Source organism: Camarhynchus parvulus, chromosome 12 (genome assembly GCF_901933205.1).
Source record: "Camarhynchus parvulus chromosome 12, STF_HiC, whole genome shotgun sequence".
Taxonomy (NCBI): Eukaryota; Metazoa; Chordata; class Aves; order Passeriformes; family Thraupidae; genus Camarhynchus; species Camarhynchus parvulus.
The window spans coordinates 9210777-9227859 of NC_044582.1; the positions used below are offsets into that span (position 1 = coordinate 9210777).

General features: G+C 46.7%; 1 protein-coding gene across 2 annotated transcripts in view; it reads left to right on the plus strand.

Annotated features, from left to right (window-relative positions):
* MGLL (monoglyceride lipase) overlaps positions 1–16584 on the plus strand; it is a 58803-nt gene extending 42219 nt beyond the window's left edge. For both annotated transcript variants that reach the window (XM_030956928.1, XM_030956927.1), the window contains exons 4-8: positions 3655–3791; positions 5295–5405; positions 9348–9437; positions 15196–15411; positions 16336–16584. In XM_030956928.1, coding sequence (XP_030812788.1) covers positions 3655–3791; positions 5295–5405; positions 9348–9437; positions 15196–15411; positions 16336–16461 — 680 coding nt within the window. In that variant the 3' untranslated portion in view covers positions 16462–16584. The remainder of the gene's footprint in view (positions 1–3654; positions 3792–5294; positions 5406–9347; positions 9438–15195; positions 15412–16335) is intronic.
* The last annotated feature ends 499 nt before the right edge of the window (positions 16585–17083 follow it).

Genomic DNA, 17083 nt, shown 5'->3' on the forward strand with positions numbered 1-17083 from the left:
AAAGCAAGCCCCACAGCATGAGAGAATATGGGATCTGAGGAATGAAGGGGCTTGTAGATGTATTTCCAGGGTCACAGGGTCTGTTATGCTGGCAGAGTCATATTTACATGGTTATAACTGACTCCCCAGAGACTTCACACCCTCAAATACTCCATCCCTGCACTCTCAGCTTTGTCTGCCTGTGCAGGCAGTCAGTATTATTTTATCCAGAGAGATGTGTAGTTCTGGAGGATCTATAATCATAGGTGGAACCACACTGTGAAGCCATGCTCTCTGACAGAACTGACTGAGTTGTTTGTTGTTCTCGACTCCAGGGGCAGAGCCACAGTCTGAGCATGCTCATGCTGAAAATAAAGAGAAGAATTTAATAACTGTGACATACTGGGCCAGATGATCAGCCTTTATTCAGATTTTGATTGGGCAAAGTATGTTATTTTGCAGAGATGTGTTTGGTTGGAAATGGATGCTTAAACCTCCTAATTCTAGACTTGCAGCTTGAAAATATGTGGTTTTGATTCTCAGTTTTAAAGACTCGTGGAAAGGGTGCCTGCAATTAGGTCAGTAGACACAACCTGAAATGATCACTGAGCCACTGCACAAACACAGCACTAGCAGTGAACCACAAGCTGGGCGTGAGGACAGATAGATGGGAAACAATTTAAAAGCTTTTGGGTGCTGTGGGGATGTGCACCAGCAGTCACAGCTCTGTGCACTGCACCTCACACTGCCCTGCTGAAACCAGGGGTCCCTGTGAGAATGCTGGGATGAGGAACTCATGGAGCTGTGATTCTTGGACACTTCTCTGTTGTCACCCTTGGTGTTGTGTCACTTGGGTGTGGAGCAGTCTCTGGGTAGTCCCAGTTGCTAGGGGAAGGTGGTTCCACTCCTCTTGCACCCATTGTTTTGCCACTGCCACTGTGGAATCACTACAGCAGATTCATTCCCAGCAAAGCCCAAAGATAATAGCTTTACATCAAGGATGAACCTGACCTTTCACTCTTAATAGCTCTAAAGGCAAAAGATCAGAGAAAAACACATCAATACTCTTGATTGTATTGATGTTTGGTTGTGCAAATATCTTTCCTCTAATAGAAGGGGTCTTAGCTCCTCACCCCGAAGTTTGTCAGCTGGGGAATTCAAACTTGCAGTATACTCATTCACTGGAGGAACAAATTTGGTTTCTTGGAGGGGAAGAATGGAAAATAGTAAAATAAAAGACCATGAGCTAGCAATGCCCCCTGGCTAACCTTGTGCAAGGGGCAGGGGGAGTATCAAAGCAAAGACTTGCATGGCTTTCCTGTCCCACATGTGCAGACAAACTGCTGCTCAGGCTTTGTACCATCTGAGTGGGGAACAGGAGTTTGGTATTTGAAACTGGGGTTAAAAGGGGGGGTCATTAAGTTATTAATAAAAAAACCTGGAAAAATTTGAAGAGGAATTTGTCACAGCATTGCACAGGTATTCCTTGGATTCCACAATAACTGCTTTGACTGTTATAAGCAGTGTCACTGTTATGTGGTAGGAGCAGGGGAAATTCTTCACACTGAGAGCCAAGGAGGCTTTCCAGACCTCCCTCAGTCTCATCCAAAAATAGGCCAAAGACTCCCAGTTCCAGAGCAAGGAGTCATGGCCCATTGACAGGCCTGGGCCACGGGGGTTTGCTGTCTCTGCTTGCACAGCTGCCTGAGCACTGCAGAGAAGGAGAGACTAGAAGCAAGTGAGGCAGCACTGGAGAAAATAAAAAACTGAAGTGCAGAGCTCTGTTAGGGAAAATGTTCCTCTCTCTGGACTGTTCAACTGATATTAACCTGCTACATCTGGAGTTGAATAGTAGGCAGATAACACATTTGAGGACCATAAAGTGAGTGGACTGAATGTGTATAAAAATGTAATAAGCTCACTTTCCATCTGTAACAAAAACAAGTTTAAAGTCAATAGTTCCTCTAGCCACACACATGGTTTCACTTCTGGAGATTATCATGACTTGTATTTTAATTTGCTCTTCAATTTGTTTCTGGTCACTGATCCATGGAGGATGCTTGCTGCACCATATTTTGGCAGGAATTGGAGTGTGTGCATGGAAAGTAGAACTGGTAATATTTATTTATAATTGATCAGCATGACATGTATGGGTTTTTATGGCAGCCAGGGTGGCTGATTGCAGCCTTCACTGCCAAAAGACCCAGCCATGGAGACCACCTGACAAAAAAATAAGTTTGAGGTTCAGTTTTTCCTAGATGGAGTGAATTTAGTCCAGATTTTTATTAGAAGTTCTGCCTAATTTGCAGGGTGATTTTTTGGGTGGCTTACAAGAAAGTTGAGACCTACTGATTCCCACTGGTATGACCACTGCCAGCAGATGTGACTGACTACCTTTGCGGCTGTGTCAGTGGTGCTTTTCTTGGCTGATCACTGCAAGGGGAACCATCCAGCATGTCAACAATTATCAGCTTCACCTCCTTTAACAAGCCATTGTCCCTTTGCGTCTATAAATGTGCCTCAGTGCCCACTGGAGAAGGCCTAAGGAGACACCCAGCAGGAGGGAGATGTTTAACACCCCCTATACCCTGACCTGTATGGGTGGGATGCATTTTCCCCTTCACAATTTTCCTTAACAACCTGCATGGAACAGAAACAAGCAAAGGGCTGTTTCAAAGGACAAATCCTATTTGTGATAGGCAATAACATGCATGTGTAGTCAGGTATGCATGCAAACTGCTTCCCCAAGGTGGTATTAATCTCAAGCCTTTGCAAGCTCAAAATTGCCTGGGGCTGTGTTGGTGGTGATGCTGGCTCCACCTCTGCCAGGGATGCCACAGTTCCCATGGCAACTCACCATCTCCCATTTTAATCTTCCCCTTCCCTTCCATTAGGCAAAATAATTCCCAGGCACAGAGTGAGGAAACAGTGTCCAGGTGTGGTACAGTTGGCATTAACCCTTGTTTAGGAGGAGGATGCCACTGGATACTTGCCCACTGCAGGCTGTTGCAACCTCCATCCCTTGACCCCTTACCTCACACAGAGGAGGTTTCCAGCCCACCCAGCACTGCAGGGTATCATGAGAAAAAGTAGGACTGTGAAGCTTGTGCACATTCAGGCCATGGAAAGGCAGTGTCCATGGTCCATTAAGTTTATAACAACTGTATCTAGTCCAGAATCTTTCTGTTTCTGGCTGAGATGCTACACAGCAGTTACAGCTGTACGGTGAGCCACCAGACCCAAAGCATGTGATCTCTGAGGCAAATCCCCATTTCACAGGATGCAGTGACCTTGGGATCAGCAAGGCAAGACAGCCCTTCCCCACCCTGATGGTGGAAGTTGCCAGAAGTAAATTGGTACTCTTCGTTTTGAAGAGCAGATAGAAACATGGGGGAATAGAAGTCCAAATTTAGAGGCCCCTTGCAATCCCTTAACATTCTATGATTCTATGATGTTTTTTTAAAAAGTCAGGTCATGGACAGTATGGCACTTGACAGCTCTGTGCAGTTTTCATTTCTGCAGCACTTTTTCTGTTGAGAGATGACTGCAGGAGAAGGTCAATTTAGGACAGAAAAACAGTCCAACAGGTTTATTTCTGCCAGTTCCTTTCTGAGTGTAACCAGTGCTTCCAGTGACTTATCTGTGTGCTCTGTGTGCTCTGCTCCTCCCCTGCAGTTGGCCACGGGCAGAGCGAGGGTGATCGGATGGTTGTGTCAGATTTCCACGTCTTCATCAGGGACAGCTTGCAGCACATTGATCTCATGAAGAAGGAGCACCCCAGACTGCCTGTTCTCATCCTGGGGCACTCCATGGTAAGCACCATCCCCTACCCCTCCCAGCAGCACCCAGGACATGTGTCACAGCCTGGTGCTACTCATGGGGATGGCAGGAAACAACTCATTCCACAGCAGGAAAACAAAACTGCAAAGAGCCTTCCCTTCCATTTCATTCACTGATTGATTTGCCAGCATGCTACAGCCCTGAGATCTGCCTTGTGTAAAGACAGTCCTTAACTTTCTACCCCTACCATGGCCCTAATTAGCCATTTGCAAGGAGGAGCCTGCTTTTTAACACGACCATTCACTCCCGTGGCTGTGTGGTAAGGCTCACCAGCTCCCTGCAGCATCGGGTTTCCCCTTTCATTTTAACCAGTAACCAGGAGGTTAAGCCCTCCAAGGCTTTGTGAGCAGCATGGGGATGAAGAATGAAAATACCCTGTAGCCTTATTCTGTTAAACAACCTAACAGGAAAATGTACCGGGGATTAAGGCTGCAAAAACAAAGGCACTGATTTGGTGAACAGATCTGAAGCCTGATTCTGACAGCACGGGCCAAATCCCTTTATTCAAGCTAACAGTATTCCCACTGATGTCATTGATCTGCCCTCCCTGCCTTCCCAGAGGAAAGGAAAATGAATGAGTACTTTGGGATTCAGCCCATGCTCAGATAAAGAAGTGTTCTGGCATAAGAAGGCATGGCATGCTCTGAAGGGCTCCTGTGCTCCAAAGCCACCGTGTAACAAGGAGCAATTTCCCACTGAAGCCTTTGAGATGCTTCTTGCTGCTGCTCCATTTAACAAGCCCCTGGTTCTCCAGAAGTGTGGAAGTTCACCAAATATTTCCCTTGGCAACTAATCCTCTGCAAACTTTCCCAAGCAAGCCCACGGGATCCCTCCCATCAGCACCCCTCACCATCAGCCCGTCCTCGTGCGGGATGGCTCAGCCTGGCTCTCATTTAGCTCCAGACCATGGGCTGGGGGTTTGCTGCCAGGCCCTTGGCACAGTACTGTGGGGTTGGGGACACTGGAGAGGAGAATATTTAATTCCCATTAATTAGTGATGATTTTCACATGCCAGTGGCAGCATTGCTGTTGCCCGGGTTACCAGTGGCACAGCACGGGGCAAGCCCAGCTTCAGGGCACCTTCCCCATGCAGCGCCAGTCTGTCAGGCTGATAAACCTCAACTTATTTTTCAAGTCCCACCTGAACTACCACTTCAGACATTTTCTTCTTCTCAGTCCTTTAAAGTAAGGAGGACACAAGGCATCCTGGGGAGCTGATGGACGTTGCATGGAGAGTTGAGTTGTGTGACAGGAGGGTTTATAGCATGAGAACAGAAACCAGATCTCTTCCCCCCACAAAAACCAGACACTTCCAGTGCTTCTACTCCTCCAGCCTCCCTTGCTGTCCCCACTGCACTCTCAGTGGGGCAGAAGTAATGGCTTGCTTGGACTAAACCCCTTCCAGTAACAGGATTACTATACAAACAAGATGTTGGCACCTGTATTAAGCTGTGGGCTGTTATTTTGCATTGCAGGGGGGAGCCATCTCCATTCTGACAGCTAGTGAGCGACCCAGTGAGTTTTCAGGCATGCTGTTAATCTCTCCTTTAGTGGTAGCCAGCCCAGAAGTCGCCACTCCCATCAAGGTAAGAGCAAACACACCTTGCACATGGTCGCCTTGCTCTTCTGCACAAGGAAAAGTGTTAACACCTCTGGCCTGGAAATGCAAAACCCTGCTGAGATCTGTGCCACCCTGAGCCAGCCAATACTTTTCTTCTAAGTGCCTCCCCCACAGTTCCACCTACTTTTCAGAGGGGAAGTGAATCCTGAACCTGTCCAGAAAAACCTGTTTAAGCAAGAGTTGGGTACTGGTGGTAGCAGACTGTGCTTTCTTCACCTCACCCCGTGGCAGCCCACACAATGCTGTCCTTTCCCTTCCTCTCCTACAGCTTTCTTCCTGACTCATGCAGAGTCTGGTATAGTTGCAACACAGGCTGCTGGCTAAGTCAGGCCAGGGTTATTTTTGGCATTTGGGGGATGACCAATTTCTGAACAGAGCTAGAGCTCCTCAGTCCCAGAAATCCTTTATGAGCCTCAAAAGAGGCTCCCACTAAAGCATCAGTGCCCCAGCTGCATCCCATTTGGCCTGGTACCATAACTGGTTCTTGTCCAGACCATCTCTTTTGGTTTGCATTTTGGCTTTATCCCCCTGCCATTTCCATCTGCCCTCCAGAGCTGCTTCTGATCCACAGTTGCATTGCCCAATTTGCCCTTCCCCAGGGAAGCTCTGCAAAGCAACTGAGCCTCAGTTCTCTCCTCCTTTTTGCATTCTAAAAAGAATAAACAACAATCCTAAAAGAAGCTGGAAGCAAAGGGAAGGAGCAGCTAAACCAGCACGAAGGACAGAGCCTTTCATTCCCACAGGACTCCTTCCTTTATCCTCTCTCCTTAGACACTTCTCCTAGGGCTAGCTTCTTGTTTTAATTTACTTCTAAGCTATTTCTCCTTTTTTTTTTCTGTGAGGAAGGAGACAAATTGCCTCAGCTTTCAGTATAATCCTGTCCCACTTTCTGCTGTAGCCAAAGCCATCTACAGACCTCAGAAATCATTACAATCACCAAAGGGTGCTTTCTAATTACCTCTTTTCCACTGAAAAAAATGCATTAAGATCTCTAGCCTTAAGATGCAGAACCCTGCTGAGATCTGCACCACCTGGATGCCAGTCAATATTTTCCTTCTAACTGCTTTCCCATAGTCCTAGCTAATTTTAAGAGCAGAAGTGAGTTCTGAAGTAATCCAGCCCAAGTAAACTTATTTAAATCGGAGCCAGAGTACCAAAGTCTGGTTTTAGGAGGCTGGTTACTGATTCTTTGTATGAGGCTACATCTGGCATCTGTGAGCACCAGTGTCCCTGCTTTTTCTTATCTGGGAAAGCAAAAAAGAATAACTATTAAGAAAAAATAATAAACAGTCTGCATATGAGAGAGACTGTTAGCTTTTTCTTTCTAATCAAGGGAAATAGAGAACAATTGCTGTAGATTTACCTTTTGCTAGATGCTAAACCCTTTCTGAAACAAGGACTCACCAGTTCTGTGGGAACTAGCATTACTGTAGTCTGCTTTGTTGCAGATCTGTACCAGGTGTTGCTTTATTTCTGTGCAAGAAATAAATGCAATGATGCATCATTTAGGTAGGAAATCCTCTTCTCTAACTGATGTATTTTGGAGGTTTTTATATGGTCTCTTTCCTAGAAAGTCTCTCACATGCAGTATTACAAAAGCAGTCAGTGCTTTGTCTTTCAAATCTATTGCATCTCAACACTGATAAAAAATTAATTATGCCTGAAATAGCTCTGTTCTGTCACACTCAGTTGAAATCATTTTGGGAGTTGAAAAGGTATTTGCAAGAGGAAGGATTGCAAACAAGCAGAGTATTCCTGCATAGGCCACATTTTCCCATAAAGCTGTGTGGTTTTTTTCCTCTGAGAGTCAAGAAACATTTCATGGTGATTGTGCTTCTGAGGAACAAAGGCTTAGTTTTCCCTTGGAACTGGTATGACTTCTCAGCCCTGGGCCATTTCCCAAGGACCACTGCATTCATCCCTTTGCTGGGGAAGTTTCCAGCTGAGCAAGAATTTACCTTGGCCTGAACAAATGAGGGCTCAAGACAACAATAACAGCGAGCCAGATGACACACTGGGTCCTTCAGACCCTCTCAGAAATACCTTCCCTGGCTGCTGAGCCAGCCCTGGCAGCAGCAGAGGCACAGCACGTTGCAGGCTCAGTGCAGGAAGATCAAATGCTGCTCTTTGCAGAAACAATTTCATCAGTGCCCTATAAATCCTGCGTCCTGATGGAAGCATCCAGTTGCAAATCCAGTTGAGTGAGAGGGACCTTGCTGCCTTCCCCGTTTTCTTCTCAACTGACCTGGACAAAATTCAGCTCTGAGTCTTTGCAGTTTCAAAGGCTGCAGAGACAAGAGTCACATATGCTGGCAAAGGGCAGAGCAGGGGTGAAAGAGCATCTCCCTCTACATTTCTGCTATTGAATGCTTTGAAATCAGGTGGGCAGGACAACCCCTTAGGAAATATTCCCTGGTGTTTAATCCTGTACTGACCCTCAGCCTATTGTTTAAGGACTCACTACACCATATTCTCTCTTTACCTTTTGTGTTTTCACCTCTTGCTGATCTTTTGCTTTCTAACCTGAGCAGACATCACTTTGCTCACTGTCTTTCAGCCTGAATCTGCACTCAGTAACCCTGCAAAGGACTTTTCCTAAGGTGTAATCAAACTGAAAGAAAATACTATATTAATTTTTATTGTTGTTGCTGTTGTTGTTGTTGTTGCTTGATTCCTTTACTCTGTTCAGTTTAGCAGAGATGATAATCATCAGGTTCAGAGTCCATAATCCTGCCTAGGATACACGAGCTTAAATCACCACTGCTGCAAGTTTACATGAAATGAGAAAAGCCCCATTCCTTCTTGGATCATCATAAGCTCATACCTGCATTGTTATGTAGTAAAAATTAACTTTGCTGGCACAATGTCATAGCCAGTGAAGGGCTCAGTGTACTGGCAGTGACACTGGTTCCTGCTCATGTCTACCCCAAGGTACACACGTGTTCCCAAACCCGCTGCGAGTCTTTACTGCTTTTCACTCCTCAATGACTTTGACTTCAACCTTGTGTTATTCCTCTAATATCATAATTAATCCGTCATGTGTCATCTGTGATCTGAAGTGCCAGGGAGTGCTTCAGAAATGATTAGGTATCTGCAGAAACAGAGGGCATAGGGGACAGCCTACCTCCAAGTGTTAGCTGTGAGCACCACAGCTCCACAAACCAGACCAATGAACACTGTGTATTTTCTCACTTAAGCAGTGATCACTTAATTAAAGGCAGCTATCAAAGATCAGAGCAGAACTCTGGTATCAATGTGCTTGTAGTGCTATTGAAATAAAAAATGTTACCCTTTCTTCTAGCAGCAGTTTCCAGCCTAGGCTGCTCAGTGCTTTTGTGTGTGGTTCCCAGGAGATGTGTGAGCAATGGATTCCTTTAGGCAATGCATGCACACTTGGCTGTTGTTTATTTACAGGTTCCCTGGAGAATATGCTTATCAAAATGAGTGCAGCCTAGGCAACTGCTGCAAATGGCACCCAGCATCACTTATGCACTGCAGCCTGAGATCAGAGCTGTGGCAGCAAGGAGAGGGCAATAAAACACCAAAACCCAGCCCTCTCAGAGCTGGAAATGACTTTTTCCTATCAAAGTACTTAACCAAGGCCTTTCAGAAATTAGCTGAAGAATGAGGAAAAGCCCCAGTACAATGAAGTTGTGCTGCTGCATGTGGACGGACAGCTGACAGCATTTCAGTCTAGCACACCCACTCCATGCTCCCAGGAGCAGTTTAAACACTTTCCTCGTTAAGAGAAATGGTTTAAATATAGGACAGATCTTTCTCCAGAGTTAGCTGACAATTCTCAACTGTTTAACTCCTGTACTGATTTCCATCAGCTCAGGATTTGGGCCTTTATGTTCCCTCTCTTCCTCTAACTGGCTCTTTGACTGCTTCCTTTCCTCTCCCACAGGTTTTTGCAGCAAAAGTGCTCAACTTTGTGCTCCCAAACCTATCACTGGGGTCCATAGATCCAAGTGCAATTTCCCGGAACAAGAAAGAGGTGAGAACCTTACTGCCATTTTAACTCACAGCATAGTTGATGTATCTTGCCCTGGCCCTGCCATTTTTCTTTTAGAAAAACCCACAAGTGTTTCGCTGAATCAGGAGGGCAAAATCTGTGCTGGTGTAGGAAGGTGACATCTCTGAAGGCAGTGGAACTGACTGCTCACAGAAGGCTGTGGGAAACCAGCTGCTCCTCCCTGGGGTGCACCCACAGCTGCTCTGGGTACCAGACATGACAGAGAGCTACAGGTGCAGGAGGAAGCACGTGGGAGCCACATCTTTGTCTCTGCTACATCACCACCACTCATCACAGCAGCAAAACCCAGCTCAGGTAGCAACCACACTGCTAAAGTCAACTTTTCCACCCCTGCTCTTTGCAGTGAAATCATGCAAAACCCTGCAGTCCTGGGGATTGGTATTCCTGCTTCCAAACCAGGATCACATCATGCCAGATGCATTCAAGCAGAGCAGAAGAGCATGCTTGAACCAAAGAACTTGTTCCAAGGTCTCCTGGATCACACTCTGACTCTGCTACAGCCTTTCCAAACAAATGATATATCCATGCTGCTCCCAAGAATAATACTTTAGGGAATTGAAGCAGCTGTTGTAACAACACAGCTCCAGCCCCACCACTGTGAATGTGCATGGAACTGTCCTGGGGTTGAGTTTTTATAGTGTCACAATAGCCTGGGACTGGTTTCCCACTCCCACCCACTCCTGGGGATAAGTGTGTCAGCCTGTCCATGCCATCCCTGCACAAACAGGTGTAGCTGCAACTGCTGCAACACCACCCAGCGAGGGTTTTTCCTTCTCACCACTGTGGGAGGAGTGAGAGGAAATAATCACAAACCATAAGTGAATGAAGGTGCTTAGACTAGACCCAGAACTTGGTGCATTTCAGAAAGCACCATTTTTTCTTGAATTATAGAAAATGGTGCTCAAGGGTGTCTCAAGAGCTTTGCTGGTGCAAAGTGGTCGCTTGTGTCCTGCATGCTCACATCTCACTGACAGATGCTGTAATTTTCCCTGCTGTTCATGCAATGGTTCATACTTTATGTAGGAATTAATAAATTGCCTTTTTCTGGGGAAGCAGCTTGACCAGCATTAGAATTGAAGCTGAAAGGATCAGGGTCAAAGACAGTGCCAGCACCTGTGTGAGTGCAGTGCATTTGGCTTCAGCATATCCCACATCTTTGGCTCACTTATTCAGAAAACTGGAAGGCAAAGAGTTTCCCAGAATAGCCTCAAGGCTCAGGGTTGTTTCTTGGCACTGCCAGAGGGGTTTTTGTTCCAATGACTTTCAGTTCACTTATCCTTGAATAGAGCATAAGATTTCACTGTGTTGGAGGTGGAAAGATCCAAGGAGCTGAGGAAGACAGGACTAGTGTGGAGTGAGATCATGTGCATCCGCTGATGCACCATGTGACATATGCTCCAAAGTACCAGATGAGGCTGCACAAAATATCTGCCTGGGAAGAAGGCTGAACTCCAATCTAGCTATAGAAACCTGTTCTTAATTGCATTCAGCTGCCATAACTCGTTGCATATAATTCAGGGAAAACGTTTAAATTAGACAATCAATTCACTAAAATGACATAGAGGAAAGTTTTCACATCTACATTTGTATTTAGAGGATAAAAGCAATCAGTGCTCTGGAGGGGGAGAGGAATTGGAGAGCTTTATTCCCTACCTGAAGAGTGAGCATGTCTGTGACATGTGGGTCTTTACTTGCTTCTGCTCTGATTCGTTATGTGACACCTGAACTCTGCTGCAGCTGCCTTTAAAGGATGTTTTCAATTTAAAACATTTAAAGATGTTTTAAATACACCTCCAAGACCTGGATCCTCTGCTGGAAGATGCAACTGCTGCACTCGATAGCTTTGTAGGAGAAAAGTGATGATGCAGGGACATCCTGAATAATAATACATTTCGGGAAGTGTCAGAGAGCTCCTGAAATTGGCACACAGTATTGACTGAGCCCTTCCATGTTGTGGTGATGGTAGGAGTCACCACAGCAACCACTGGACATAGTTTATAATAATTGCTGTTGTGTTGTCTTTCTAACCACGTATTTGCTGCTGCTTCGTCTGTTCTGTGATGCTTCAAGTCTCTAAAGGTTCCTTGGAGCGTTGTTTTGCTCTGCCCTTTCCCTCTCCATGGAGGAAGGGAGAGCCTTTTGCTGTGGATAAAGGTGTAGCTCTGCTTCATTAGAGCCTGCCTACAATGGAGATGTTTTCCAAATGAGACTCCCCGTGTGCTGTGCTGCCTTCTCACCTACACATGAGCACACAGCTGACATAGCAGCTGGGATAGTGATGGAAAGCACTTTCCTGACCCCCTTCAGACACCGGGATTTGAGGGGCCAGGCACTCACTGAAGACAAGACAGCATTTTGGTCCTCTGCCTGCCTCTAAGCACACTCCACCCTCCTTTTGGATTCAAGACACTCAGATTTAAAGCACACAATGTGCTGGAAACATCCATTATTTATATCTTACACATACTCTCCTGCCAGACCAGCTTTCTATTCACTAGAAATATTTTTGGGACAACATCCAAGAATTTCCTAATGAGTTTGTGTTCCCAGAAAGCTGTCTTCAGGCTATGGGGATTGAAATATGGCATGATACAGAGATGTTTGTTTGATGTTTGCTGTACCAAACATAAGAGAGAAAAAAGAGAGCAAGAAGCAACCTTAAAAGCCAGTCCTGTTATTCCAAAGAGGGATGACATCACAGTGACAGGAGCCTCTTTACCCCAGTAATCTTTGTTAGCTGCTGTTGACTTAGTGGAATGGTCCCCCGGATTCAAGCCTTGTTCCTGCCAAGCCCACATGGGATGGGGCTGCAAGAGGAGGTGCAGACCTCTAAACAGGTCAATGTGATGCAGCAACCTGATGGTTGCTTCTGTCTTGGAATTACATAAAGATAAAAACAGCTGTTGTGAGGGACCCTGGAGAGCCTTTGCCTGGCAGTGTCTGGAAGCAGTCACAGGCTCTCCAGGGATCACCTTCTGTTCTTGCTCCCTACCTCAGAGCTTGGTGCAGCAACAACAGTTTTGGGCTTGCAGGGTTTGCAGATTGTAGCCTGCAAAGCATAAAACCCATTCCCTCTCTTTCCTCCTTCCCCAGAGAGCTGCTGCTTGGCACTCACCCCATGCACTGAGCATTACTCTGACAAGGATTCCTGTTCACTGACTACAAACAGGAATACTGCTCCTGCACTCCTGATCATGTTGGGTTGGGACTGGATTTGGTCTTTTTTTTTGCTCCTGCCATCATCTACACAAAAATATTTGTTGGCTGCTCAGTAGCTAAAAAATCCCCATTCTTTCAGACCACAAGAGAAAGAAACCCTTCAGGTCATTCTTGTAGCATTTATGGGGCTGGGGCAGGAGCCAGCTCACATGAATTCATCAACACTGTTTTACTCCATGGGAAGGGACCTTCTGTCAATCCATCCACCCATCCCTCCTGAATCCCTGCTGCAAAATCTCTTATTAATTACATTCAACTAAAAAAACCCAACCAAACAAACCCACCAAACTAAAAAATAATAAAACCATTTCAAAACTCTGTTGCTTTAGCATGGCACTGTGACATAGGTCCAGATTAGGCTGAAGGCAGTTGCTAAGTAGCCAATGCACACGTTTTTTTGCTCAAAAAGCTGATGAGAGTCACCATGTTTAGCTGAGCATACCAGGGTGGACCCAGCTGCCAACAGGAGAGTGAGCTGCACCCCACCAGGCCCTTGGTGTTCTGAAAGTCAAAGCTGAACTTCTCCCACGAGCACATTCACAAGGGAACAATTTCTTCAAAACACAGGCAGCTTCTTGCCCTGTTTGAAAGACTTTGGAGAGCAGGGAAAGTATAGCTGAACAGTGCAGGGGATGAAAGATGCAAATGGAGATTTCTGCACCAACAAGCTGGTTGGGCACTGGGATGGTCCATGCAGAGCCAAAAGGACTGTGAGCTGCTCGGTCTCTGCTTCCCAGGGCTGTTAGCAGGGGCAGAGGATGTTTACCATGTCTCAATGTCTTAACCACAGTCTCATCTTTGCAGTTGCCTGCAGTTTTCCAGACCTTCAGCAAGCACATACTTCTTTGAAAGGGAGATGGTGTGTGTAATAGCCTAATATGATGAGCTGTGATGATTATCTTTGTCTCCCTGCCAAAAATTACCCCTCACTTCAGAGCAGACATAATCTTGCACAGACACCAAAATACAACAATAGCCTTAATCAAATCCTAGAAACATCAACATTTCCAAGGATCCCTAAGTGAGTTCTTTGACAACTTGAATTTTTTCAGTCCAACACAAAGTGGAGTGGCTGTACAGCTGTCCCTCCCTGGACCATCCTCAGTACTGTGGGCTGGGTCTGAATGGTGTCAGCCACTAAATAGTCCCAAATTTCCCCCCACATCCTTCTCTTGCTGTATGTAGGGATAGGAACCATGGATTCAAGCAGTGGGAGATTGTGGGGACTGGAAGTAAGAAAGTGATGGGAAAAGACTTGTGAGCATCAGGGTGCCTCACTGCCACCTCCATTTCCAGTGTATTGTGCTCCAGCTCATTTGAGATGACAACAGGAGAAACTGCCTTCAAACCCTCTGGCAAGTGAATGCATCCAGGTGGGAAAGGCCCACCATGTTCTGCCACCCTGAGAATCTCATCTCACGGGGAATCGAAGATAGAATCCACCCCAAAACCTTTCTGTCCTACAGTGCCTGCCTGTGCTGCCCCTACACATGGCCACGTGTCCTTGGGTGGCCTGTTGGGTCACCTCCTACCCATGGTCCCCTCAGGCAGGCACAGGCAGAAGCAAAAGGACCTCAAGCTAATGCCTTCAAGGTAGAATTTGAACAGACCCCAGTGCCTGTGAGGAGAGGAGGAGACTGTTTTCAGCTAACCTATAAATAACCATCATTTCTATAAACATCTGCCAGGGTTGGGAGAAAGTAGAGGCTGTGCCAGAGACCAGCCCATAATCAAAGCATTCTGGCAAATATTGCAATAGTGGGGTCTGTGTGGGCCGTCTCCACATACAGTATACAAATATTTACTGTAGATTTGCCTGCTGCAGTAACTACTCCTTCCTAGCAACTTTCTGTACCAGCTCTTGAGCATTTTTATCCCCTCACAATCTGGCTGAGCAAGTTGTTGACTACTTTTTTTTGCCTACCACCTAATACCATCATTTGCTGCCTTGTCTGTCATGCTTTACAGCCAGAGATGAGCCCTTGGCTTTGCAGCCACCTCTGCCAGCTGTCTGGAGGTGTAGGTCATGGGCACCACCCCCAGACGGGGAAATAGAACACTTGAGTCCTCAGCAGAGAGGATACTGGCCTGGAGAACATCAGCCTTTCAAATAACACAGTCTGAAGAACCCTCTGTAGAAAAGATATCACATTGGAATGACAGAAGGGCACAGCAGAGGAGAAAAATGCAGGCAGGAGCCCCTGTGGGAATGGTCTTTGTCCAACACTGGTTGTTTCCCTGCAGGAGCTCCTGTCAAAGAGCTCTGGCTTGAATATTGTCTAGTGATGTAAGAGGAAAACATGCAGCAAAGAGCATGTCAGGTTGTGTGAGCAGTGCTGGTAAGCCCCAGTACCTTGCCCTTGACTGATGGCCAGATGTCCTGAGAGAGTGGGGAATGACTGTGCAAGCCAAGGGAAGACTCTTCACTGCCAGCCTGACCTGCTTTTTCTCTTATGCATGAAATATTGCTAATCTTAACCCACCCCTTTCTCCCTGCCAGATGGAGTCTTACACATCTGATCCCCTGGTGTACCACGGTGGCATGAAGGTGTCCTTTGTCATCCAGCTGATGAACGCCATAGCCAGAATCGAGCGAGCGCTGCCCAAGCTGACCCTGCCCATCCTGGTGCTACACGGCTCCTCCGACAAGCTCTGCGACATCAGGGGCTCCTACCTGCTCATGGACACCGTGCAGAGCCAGGACAAAACACTCAAGGTCATCCTGCTTTCTTGATTTCTAGGAGATTATGCTGTCAGTGAGCACGAGTGGCTGTGAGGGGTGGGAGCCTGCTGGCCTCCAGAGAGATGGAGGCAAGCAGAGCTGGTGGATGGGGGAGGCTGGGCAGGTGACAGCCCCTTCCACTTGAGCCCCAAGCTCAGCCCTCCCTGGGCTCAGTGTGGAGGCCTTTCACCAGCTACAGCCAGGCTAGGGGCAGGGGGTGGTGGCTGCATGCCTAGAGGGTGTCTTGGACATGAAGCAGCTTGGTGTAGAAGTAGAGCAAGTCTCATAAGCAGGTTGACCCAAAAAGCTCTCCTGAACAATGCCAACTGTGTGAGCACCAGCCTTACCTCATGTCCCAGCATGTAAAGGTGCAGGAAGGTCTTTCCAAAATGCTGGACAACAAAAGCCACTTCACATCTGCTCATTTCAAGAGAACCACAGCTGATTAACCAATTGTTAGCACATGAATAAACCTGAAAGAAAAGGGAGGGAGACCAAGGGAAAGCTTTTGTCATCGGAAAAATAACTGGATAGTCTGAGCATAAAAGGAGTAAAATTGCACAAGGCATGATGGGAACATCCCCCATTGTCCTTTACATTCCAAGGGCATGATAAGTATTTCCTCCTCCTTAGTGGAATGGGGCTGGGACATGCATTATGTTCCTAAAGGGCAGCAGGGTGCTCTGGTACCCACAGATGTCAGGCAGGCAGCAATGTCAACACCTTCCTGCTTGTTGAGGGCCAGCACCACCAGTAGCATCTCCTTGATTTCATAACCTGCTACATCTTGGAAAAAAACTGACAAGTTGTGGGCAGGAGGTGTTGGACCTGTGGGTGTTGATGAGAGGGGACTGAAGGCTGTTTTGTTCATGCAGATTTAATTTTTCTGTGCTAATCTGTACTTCTCCCTGGTTGCAGGTGTATGAGGAAGCCTATCATGCCCTCCACAAAGAGCTGCCTGAGGTCTCTACCTCTGTCTTCACAGAAATACTGACATGGATTGGCCAGAAGGTCTCAGCAGCTGGGGAAACCAGCCATACTTAAGAGCAATTGCATTTGCAGCTCTTACTGGGCTTTTCTAGGAACAGATGTTTTTCTTACTAGAAATCTCTTGGGAAAAGATCTAACATGGAGGGATTCTTGGAATATTTTATCACACACAGCTTAAGGGAGGGTGGGGGGAGAGGCACAGGGTGGGGCATTATTTGCTGATGTAAATGGCCACTACCCTAATCTGGAGAAGAGTTGATAGCTGTGGGGTGCCCCTCACCCACCAAACTTTCTCCACGGCTTCCCCTTCTCTGCTTTCGCTGTGGTGACTGGGGTGTGTTTATACTGCAATAATTATTGGTATGTAAAAGAAATCAGTATCTTCCACTTCATGGTTTTGATGCCAGGTGCGTCCCTTGTCCCCACCATCCAGCACCTTAAAAACCCTGGTCCTTGAGAGGAGAGCACTAACAAAGGTGCTGGCTGATGAGGAGAGGCTAAAGATGGAGCTGACAGCTCCCTGAAGGTGAAAGGCTGGTTTTCAACATCAGACCCCTTTGGATGCTACCTTTTTAAGCAGACCAGGCCAGGGGATAGAGATGCCTCCCCCACCACCCTGCACATCCTCTGCGAGTTTGCACTTGGGGAAAGCACGTTGAACAGTGCTTTGATTTTC